Source organism: Nomascus leucogenys, chromosome 22a (assembly GCF_006542625.1).
Source record: "Nomascus leucogenys isolate Asia chromosome 22a, Asia_NLE_v1, whole genome shotgun sequence".
NCBI classification, from domain to species: domain Eukaryota; kingdom Metazoa; phylum Chordata; class Mammalia; order Primates; family Hylobatidae; genus Nomascus; species Nomascus leucogenys.
This window is the reverse complement of record NC_044402.1, coordinates 60,176,210-60,186,831: the sequence shown is the minus strand read 5'-3', so window position 1 is coordinate 60,186,831 and position 10,622 is coordinate 60,176,210. Positions and strand designations below refer to the sequence as shown.

Below are 10,622 nucleotides of genomic sequence, written 5' to 3'. Positions count from 1 at the left end.
CAATATTTTTACCATGTTTATTAAGAATAAAAGGATCATGAATTCACATTCTGACAAATGCTAGAATACTTATTATTAGAGACAAAACCAATGCATGAGAGAATGGCAGGTGACATCAGCCCTGAATCAATGGGAAGAAAGACCCAATGGGATGTGGTATTTACGAGAGAGTGCACTTCTGCTTAGATTACTACATCCTACAATGAATGTTTAATATCGTTTAGTATATTGGTGGTCTGTCTTGCTTGACAACATTAACTATGATCATATTTATGATCCTTGGCGTCCTTCAAGAATTTGTTGCTGTATTTCATATGACACTTAACTATCGCAAATACAAATTCCAGCTAAATAGACCCTTCAATTTAAAAACAGTCTCATTCTCAAATTTTAAGGAGAAAGCGAAGACGGAGATGTCTTAAAGACTCGGCGAGTACTAAGTTGGCAAATGTCAAATGTTAAAATAAGTTTATATTAAATGTTAAAGTATTTGCCTGGAATGACTTTTTCATTGTCCTGCTTGAGAAACACAGAGGCGCCTCCTTATTACTTTTATATTTGCTTTACAAAGACAAATGTATCAACATGCTCTGTATTAACTGTATGTTGACGTTTTTGTCATATCCACAGACTGATGCATGTCTGTGCATGGTTTATAACAAGTGCACGTAAAAATAGAGAAAATAAGTAGAAAAAGAGAGAGATTTAACTCTTCGCCCCCCCCCAACAAAAACACAGGTTAAATTAATTTTCATTACTTTTTTTTTTTTTCTTCAGCTTCAGCTCTCCCTCCGAGCGGGAGGAGGCTGTGGGCTGCGGACTGAGTGCTGGAATGAGGAGTAATTGAGCTTCAGCTGAGCCGGAGGTAGCTTTCTCCTCCTGGCGTGATTGCTGCAGCCTCCAGTGCCGGGTCCCTAGTTCCCCATCTGCCTCTCTTCCCGGTGTAACATCGCCTGTAAAGACAGCAAAGCCGCCGCAGAAGTTGCCCGGCAGAAGACTCCGGAGGCATTGGCTCAGTAACTTTTCACGTCATTTTCTGCTAGGGAGCCCCTTGTCGCCTCTCCGCGCAGCCTTTCCCACCGCAAACCACCAGTGCTCATGGGGCAGGCAGAGAGGAGCTTGCAGCATTGAGCGGAACCGGACTTGAGCCCGTGATGTCCGGCACCAAATTGGAGGACTCCCCCCCTTGTCGCAACTGGTCATCTGCTTCGGAGCTGAATGAAACTCAAGAGCCCTTTTTAAACCCCACCGACTATGACGACGAAGAATTCCTGCGGTACCTGTGGAGGGAATACCTGCACCCGAAAGAATATGAGTGGGTCCTGATCGCCGGGTACATCATCGTGTTCGTCGTGGCTCTCATTGGGAACGTCCTGGGTGAGTGTTCTCCCGGGCAGCCCTCCCAGGGGCTATCACCCCCACTCCTCCCCGGGCTGAGAAGGCTCTGAAGAGACCCCTCCCTCCCCCTGGGAAGCAAACAAAGAGGTCGCTGCTCTCGGATGGGGTTTTCTAATAAAATAATAATAATAATAAAAAGTTTTCTGATTTTCCGAACCAGGACAGAGCCCTGGAAAGGTTATTCCCTGTGTTGCAGGAATAACGGGGAAACCGCGTTTCTTTTTCGAGCACCTAGATTACAAGCGCAGGGAGAGGGGCCGCGGCAGGGATCTCCAGGTGGATTTTGTTGAGTGAGTGTGTGTGTGGGTGGGGGAGTCAGTCATCCCTTTGTGTAACGTGGCTGGGTGTTTCAGGGGGGCTGGGACGAGGCAGAGCTGGCAGAATGCAAAGCTACATCCCTAAGGAGCAAGCTCTCTGTGGCTCTGGAAGTCACAAAGCATTTGTGAGCTAGCTGGTATTGCCCTTTGGCGAGGAGGTTTAGTCTCCACTCAAGAGGTGGTAATGAACCAGCAGGGAGTGGAGACGGAGGCAAAGCAGGGAAGTGCACTCACTCATAGAAGCTGAATTAAACAGCATCCATGCCTGGAGCAAGGAGAAGGAGGGGCATCGGAGAAAAGTACCACAGAGATCTCAGTCATCCATCCATCCATTCATTCATACATCCATTCAGCCAAATATTGTTTTTTATTTTTTTCAGTCTGCTTGTTGCCAGGCTCAGGAATTATTCACATCAACTGTTTGTTGTTGTTGTTGTTTTGTTTTGTTTTGTTTTCCCCAAAGATGAGACTAAGCTTAATGCTGGACTATTTGTCCCTGTCTAGGTCTGTATGCAAACATGGGTTTCCTCGACCCCCATCCCCCTCCCCCTAAACAATTTCTGAGGGTTGGGGAGGGAGTGAGTTGGCAACATGGTGAGTGCGATGGTGGAATTTATTAGGGCAGTTGGTGAATATACCTCCAGAAAAGAGGCTTTGGAAGGGAGGGATAACTTGAAATAAATTGTGAATGGAAGGAGAGTGTACCTTGATGAATGAAGAGTAGAAGGCTGGGAGACTTTTCACATGCAGAGGGCAGTGTGGAGGAAGTCTCTTCTGAAAATGACAGGAGATGGAGGAGGCTAGGAGTTGCTCTTGATTTTCATTTATAAAAGGGGAAGAAAGTGAGTGAGGTGAGATAGGCTGGAAGGCTTTGCAGTCAAAAGCAAAGAAGTTGTAGCTGCAATAGGGACTGACAAGGAAATTATCAGGCTTTCAGACTAGCCTGATTTTGACCTTCTCTCCCAAGTGTGTTGGTCTGGGTAGAAATCATCCCAAGTAGTCTCTCACCAACTCAGCAGGCAGAATAGATGATAGTATGTGAATGAGAGGAGTTCTCCAGAGAGTCGGTAGAATGTTATCTGAGGAGACAAAAAACCGCTGAGAACTTTAGTACATTTTTAAATATTATTTTTAGACTGTTTTCCTTTGGTTGATTTAAAAGTAAAAATAAAGGAAATCTTTTTGGGATACTAACAAAATGAAACAAAAGTGGAAATACACAGGATTGGAACTGTTGTTATAAACATAATTCTGTTGATAATAATCCCAATCTTGCTTTCCTTCTTCTTGTTACCCATCCTTAGGATTACATCTCTTAAGACACATGGCTACCAGCATAGCAACATTTTACTGCATTATGCCAACACTTATTGATAAATGAATAATCAAAATTGAACATATATTGAGTACCTACTGTGTGCCAGAACCCTTCATGTACATTCTCTCCCTTAAACATCAAAATAACCCACGTTAGCCAGAAGAAGAAACAAGACTTAGAGAAATAAAATGACGTATTAAGGGACATAATTTAGATTCAGCTCCATTTTTTCTGACCTCAGATCCAGAATTCTCTATTATTATTCCACTCTAGAGCTAGAAAGCATATAGAGAATAGATTCTCTGCCCCTGATTGTCTGCAAGCCTATTGGATGTGTTCCTGTTCTCCCCTGCATTAATGTCCACAGCCAATAAAGCACAATGAGGGATTAATGGCACTGTCATTCTCTTCACCAAAAACCTGTCCAGAGAAGCAGTAATTTTTTTATGAATAGCTATGAATAGTAACTATTTGCCTTCCTTATTTTAATTTTAGGCTGAATCTTTGTAGTAAAATGTGCTCTTCTTTGCTGTTATTGCATTTTTACCTTGCACAGACCTTGTAGTGAATAGTCTCCATATCCTAATTGCAAAGTTTAGGGATACATGTTTGCTAGCTGGGGAGTTTTAGTTTCAAGAAGGAAACACCTCTACAGTAAGGCTACTTGTTTCATAACGTCAAGGAAGATAGCACTGTCCACAGCCCCAAGTGCTGAAATGGCCAATTCCATTCAGCCTAAAAAGAAAGAAAGATTTACTCAAAGCACTCTGCCTTAAAGAAACTGACAGCTATTTTCCTCAGGACTGAATAACACTGAAATCCTCTCTGGTTGAACTGAAATGCATTCTTTTCTGACATACTGCCTGAAAGTTGATGAGGTTTAGGTTTGACATTTAAACAAACGAGTAGTGTTGTTACTCACAGACAACTTCCTGCTCTTTGATGTCACTGTCAAATTTGCAAAGTGAATTAGATTGAGAATTGCTTTTTTGCCCCTCTGGTATAAGTAATTTTACACATAGAGTGGTAGGACAGGATGTCACATGATTTATGCAAAATAAAGATGCAATATTAAGTATGAAGGTAAAATACCACAGTGTAGGCAGCAGATGTAATCACTGAGCTTTCAGGTCCAGTCACCATTTGTACTTTCATATAACTACTTGGAAAATCTCATCCTTTTTGGGATTACACATATAATGCCATCAGTTAGAAGTCGTCTTCCCCACAATGTCCTTTCGTGAAGTGATGTAATAGGATATGCTATGAGTAGCATGACAATGTCTTGATTGTCTTCATCTCTTTTCCTTCTCCCCATAGTCCCTCTCTATCATTATGCCACTTCTCCACTCTCATATACTCTTTCCAAAGATGGAAAGCAGTTTCCTGGGGGAGTGAAGTTTTAAATAGAATGTTATGAGTATTTACATTCAATGAAAAGCTGTAAGCATGTTTATTGTGAAATTTCAAGTTCTAGGGAAGGAGCATAGGGTAAGGTTCCTTTTGGAAGGAGTATCTTTTCAGTATCTTCAGAATAATGCCACCTATAACCTATTCCTAACTATGTCTTCTACTACAGCTAAGTAGATGTATCAGCTTATTCAATTGGTATATTGTGAGCATTATCATTTTCTAAAACTAGTGTGTATATCAGGGGAGCCACTGGGGAAATGTAAAGAAATGTGACTGATGTTAATCTTTACTCCTGATTCCTTGAATGACAATTTTAAGGAGAAATGTGTTCTAGTCAGTTTAAACATTAAGTACCTGGGGAAAATGATCAATTTTCTGCCTCTCATATCTGCATTCAAAGATATCATATGTTTCACCTGGTATACTTCTATCATATCTGTTGTTGTCTCCATATGGAAAATGGGAAAATATGTAATAAATGTCAACATCAGTCTAGCTATGCTTCTTGCTTCTGGTGTGCAAGTTATTGAGCTATCCAAGTCAATTTTTTTATAATTACAAATTAAGATTGATAATGCCTGCATTATAGAAATAGTATCAGGATATAATGTACATATACCCTCTATAAAGACATATAAAGGGACACAGGCACATACATATTTTTCTTGACACATAGACACTAATTAATGTCAATTTTTATCCCTTAATTTTCATGACTGAACTTTTTGTGATGTGGTGTATAGCCAGCTTCTGCCTTCATGGCCAGTCTGTATCTCTGTAGCTCTTTATGGCCTCTGCCCCAGCCTTTTCCTTAATTGCATATTTTCCTAAAAGGTGTGAATAACATGGTGTTGGCACACATTACTCTCCTCTTCCACACTAGCTCCACCCACCCATCTCCTTCATACTGATTACTTAACATTGCCTTCTTGCCTTTAAATGAAAGCCATTCCTAACTATTGGAATAGTTTGCTTTCTCTCTCAACTTAAATTTGCCTGTGCTGGGTCCCATTCATTTAGAATTTTTGAGTTGTTAATAGGCTGTTGACAGGCAGGTCTATCACTACTAATGTTTTAAATAACACACACATTGGTAATATGTTGATTTAACTCATACATTGTTAAAATACATTGTGAAGTATTCATAGTTAAAATACATTATCCATGAAGTAATTTACCTAATAACAGTTTACCCAAGTTAGGTGTGTGGAATGGGGAAATATTTGTAATGGGTTTGCTTCCTACAGAGTTAGTCTTGTGTCAGATATGTAAGTGGCAGAATTGCAAGTTCATGTTACTCCTAAGCCTGGAGACATTTATTTTCTGCTTCTCCGAATGCCCATTTTAGTTTCGTGGGTGTTTGTAAACCCATCCTTTCCTACACAGGAAGCAAAAAGGGGTTATTTCTAAACCCCTTTTAGATATAGAAATAATACATCACTCATCTCGGCCAAGACTCAATAGAATCATGAATAGTGACTGTAAAAGGTAATATTAACTATTAAGTTTTAAACCTATTGTACATTTTCGTTTTAAAATGCAAAAATGCTTATCTGAATAAGAATTAATCTGATGGCTCTGCATTTTTGCTAAAATCATAACTGTTTAGTCTTACTTAGTAAAATAAATTATATCTTTGACTTAAACAAGATCCCAATGATAACTTTTAAGATGGCTATTTCATAGGTAACAGCAACATTTATCATGGACAGACAATAATGAGAATATCATGTGCAACTGATAATTTAAATGTAATGAGTTATTTCTGTATTCGAAAAAATATATTTGGGAAATGGGATAATTAAAAATACCAATTTTCAAGAGACCAAATCTAAAACTCAAATATAAACACAATGCTCCAGTTTTTAGAAAACTGTCTTGATTTTAGTAGTGCCTCCATACTAAATTGTATCATATGATTTATATTAATTTTCCTTATTTTGTATTTTAGATTATATTTGAAAATTTTCATGTACTGCAGCTATGTTAGTATCTCAAAGTCTCCATATTCTCACTCAGCTCGGAAACATCCACTGCTGATGTTATTTAACTAGTGAAAGAAGATCCTTCCATGTTTCTTCTTATAGCATTCTGACATCTTCTAAACCCTAAGGAATGCTGGCTTTATTAAGTATGGTTCAGTCAATGACATGTGCTTGGTGAAGCTGACGGTATTTGTCTTCAGTTCCTTTTCTCCCTGCAAAGGAAATTGTTGAATATTTATTGGGTACTATATGCCAGGTACTATATGTCAGGCTCCAATTACATATATTCTATTGATGCCTTACAACAAACTTATAATGAGAAGATTAATAGGTTTTATAAATAAGAAAAATGAATTCAAAGAGCAATATTAAACTTACTCAAAAGTTTAGTCAGGGAGTAAATAGCAGCATTAGGTTTCAAATATGGATTTAACAAATTCCATGGTCCATGCTTGTTCCATTACTTCATCCTGCCTCTTTCCGTAGCTTCTAACCCTGACTGGAGATGCATAGGAAAAAAGAGGAAGGAAGAGATACTTAGATGTGCCCTCTAGACAATTTACAGAGTTGTTTGGGCATGTTGCCATGCTATTTTTCTGATAGACTACAGTTCTTCAGCTCTGAGGATGAGCTCATTTGATAAGCTAATCAAGGTCGGGCTAGGGTTACTTTACAAGAGAAAATTTCAAGGTAAAATAGGTGCTGCCAAAAATGCTTTTACCTGTTCAGAGGGGTGACTCACTGGAAAAAAAAAGTTAGATAATTGTGGCCAAGGATTATTTTGTTATTGAAAGTGCTATTTTTAGACACAATTTGAGCCTGAGAGCCTAAACACTTAACACTTAACATAATCTAAAGATATTTGTTTATTTTTCTTTTTGTCATCCATTGTCAAATAAATAATTAGTATTTATTTAAACAAATCATGTTGCTATTGATTTTATTAGATAGATCAACTTTTTTTAAAAATTTTTTTTTGAGATGGAGTCTTGCTCTGTCACCCAGACTGGAGTGCAGTAGCACAATCTCATCTCACTGCTGCCTCCACCTCCTGGCTTCAAGCTATTTTCCTGCCTCAGCCTCCCCAGTAGCTGGGATTACAGGCACATGCCACCATGCCCAGCTATTTTTTGTGTGTGTGTGTGTATTTTTAGTAGAGATGGGTTTCACCATCTTGGCTAGGCTGGTCTTGAACTCCTGCCCTTGTTATCTACCCACCTTAGCCTCCCAAAATGCTGGGATTACAGGCATGAGCCACTGTGCCTAACCTGAATGGGTCAATTTCTATATCACCGGACAGTGTTCCTGGAGCAGAATAATGTATTATATGTACAAAGAATCATTACCTATTACATCAGACATGAAATGACCTTTAGATACTGACTCTGAAACAGTTTGAGATGCTATTGGATGAAACACATGACACATATGACCAGTCTTTTGAATTGCTGACTCTGAGGATAAAATTTTTTCATTTCACCTTTGTTCACAATGTGAAGTGATCTCTTAACCAAGTAAATGAATTAAATCGATATTTAAAATAACGTTACATTTCTTGCCAGAAAAACTGTTCTTTCATAAACAAAAAATAAATTGCTCAAAATAAATGACTATATCTTTATTTCTAAAAAATGTTTAGAGATTATTATTGGGCCTTTACAAGTAATTTGCCTTCAATATTAAACACATGAGAACAATGTTTAATATTTATGTAGTATTTTACTCTTCAGAAGATATTTGTCCATATTCTGTCTCAGTTATTCTTCACAACAACATTATGAGGTAGGTCTTTTTTAATGAAAAAAACTCAAGAGTTTGAAGTGATTTAAAATCACCGTGGAAGAAAAGCGTGGGCACACAGAAAAACCAAGTGGTTGTGTGTCGACTTGGGAAAAGCTTGCAAATTTCCTTTATTTCAAGAGGCCAGGATGAGGCGTGTAATTACCTTTTACTGGTCTTCAGCTATCCTGTCTTTGATATGTGATTGTGTCAAAACTCTGAGGAAAAACTCACATTAACAAACTTCATAAACTTGTTAAACATAAAGTAATAATTTCGATGTTTTAATTTACAGTAAGAGTTTATTCTTACAAGTCCTCAAATACCCAAAGTTCTTTCAGTTATCATAGTCTTTTTCAGTAGACAGAAATCCATGTGGACTGTTATTGTTCTGAATAGCTAGGCTATGCCATAGTAGCAAAGAAACCCTGAATTTTCGTTGGCTTAGTATCACGAAAGTTTATTTCTTGCTCATTTAACATCTAAGGTGGGTTGGAAAGTCTGCTTCATCCAATGAGTCACAGTTCAGGCAGCCTCCACATTTTGTGCACTATCCCTAAAAGGTGGACTCTGTGGTAATCAGTTTCCAGTATGGCTTCCAATGACCACCCCCGGGCCCCGGCCCCACTTCCTGATAGTCACACCATCGTGTAGTCCCTTTCCATATTATGCCAGAATTGGTCTGGGTGACCAACAGCTTATAGCAGCAATGAAACGATGTCACTTTCAAGATTACATAACAGGAGCTTACAGCTTCTGGCTCAAGTACCCACTTTCTCTCTAGCTCTTGGATCTCTTCTTCTGGAGGAAGTAGGCTGCCTTGTGGCAGTTAAAATCTCCAGCCAGCAGCCAGAGAGGAAATACGGTCTGTTAACAACCTCATGCGTGAGCTTGGAAGCAAATCCTTCAGACCAGGTTGAGTCTTGAGGTGACTACAACAGCCACTACCCCAACCCACCCCCAGCCTCACTGAAGCTTAGTAACAGACACCGAGTCAGAACTATTCAGCTAAGCTTCTTGCAGATTCCTGACCACTCAGAAGCTGTGTCATAATAAATTTTTGTTGTTTGACTTCAGTTTCGGGATAAATTGTTGCACAGCCTCTAAAGTTGTGAACTAGAAGAAGTATACTGGCTCTTAACCACCTTTGCCAAAAATTAACACTTGTCAGTCATGCTCATACTCATTTGGCCCAAATCAATCATATTGTATCAACCTAACTACAAAGGGAATTGGGAGATGGTGATGTCTTTGTCACAGCATCTATATAATAGTTAAAAGTATTTTTAACTTGCATAGACTCAGAACAAGAGAATTTGGAAGAATTCAATACTTAATGGCATACCACTAAGATAAGCTGATAGATATATCAGTGCAATTTGGGTCTCTGACAATAGAGGTAATTGGTAATATTAAGAGACTATGTGCCAATTATTGTGCCTGGATTGAGGGTACAAAGGTAATAGAATCCAAGGAACCTGCACTCTTTTTGAAAGATAGACACATAAACACATACTTTCAAAATAACGTGGTAAGTGCCACTATGACAGATGGTTGCACAGAATGTAGTGGAAGTATTTGAGAAGGACAGTTAGCTCTGCTGGGGGATTAGAGAGAGATACAGGAGGAGACGACACCTAAACTGAGTTTTAATAGATGAATTCAAGTTACCCAGGTGAAGAAAATTGGGTAAGGATGTTCTAAGCAGAGGAAACAACATAAGCAAAATCAAAGAGGCGTGAAATAGAATGAGCTATGAAGAAAGTGTTAGGCAATTGGGTAAGTCCAATGTAAGTGCATATGAGGAGAGTCTGGAAATGAGGCTGAAGCAGTAGATAAGGATTGGCCATAAAAGACCTTGTGTACGATTCTTAAGATCTAGGCTTTGACACTGTTGTTTAGGGGGAGCTGTTAAAGGATTTTAAATTAGCGTGCCACCATTGGTTTGCATTTTCCATGAGAGCATTTTGAGGAAAATGCAGAGAATAAATACAAAAGGGGAAAGACTAGTGAAGGTTTTCACACTGGGGTTTGCATCCTGTTTTGGCAATAAGCTTGTTTTAATGAAAACAAACAAACAATAAAGAACATAATCCAAATTCTCCAGGTAATTACTTCCAGGAGGCTTTCTACATGCTGCATACAAAACAAAGAAAGAAAAACATAAAGTGAGAAAATTAAGGAAAAACAAGGAGAGAAGAGAAAGAAAGAATACATATTGGAAAAACTGTTGCTGTTTTTGCTTTGCTGAATATTTAAATTTGAGAAGCAATTTCTCTTTTTCTTTTTACTTTTTTTTTTGAGACAAAGTCTCACTCTGTCGCCCAGGCTGGAGTGCAGTGGCGCCATTTCAGCTCACTGCAACCTCCGCCTTCCAGGTCCCAGTGATTCTCCTGCCTCAGCCTCCCCAGT

At 38.8% G+C, this 10,622-nt stretch overlaps 1 protein-coding gene across 3 annotated transcripts in view; it reads left to right on the top strand.

Annotated features, from left to right (window-relative positions):
* The first annotated feature begins 775 nt into the window (after window positions 1–775).
* HCRTR2 (hypocretin receptor 2) overlaps window positions 776–10,622 on the top strand; it is a 122,627-nt gene continuing 112,780 nt past the window's right edge. Inside the window, exon 1 of one of the 3 annotated variants that reach the window (XM_030803184.1) lies at window positions 776–1,377. In XM_030803184.1, the coding sequence (XP_030659044.1) occupies window positions 1,155–1,377 (223 nt within the window). In that variant the 5' untranslated portion in view covers window positions 776–1,154. The remainder of the gene's footprint in view (window positions 1,378–10,622) is intronic. The other 2 variants (XR_004027889.1, XM_030803183.1) reach the window with 2 other exon arrangements.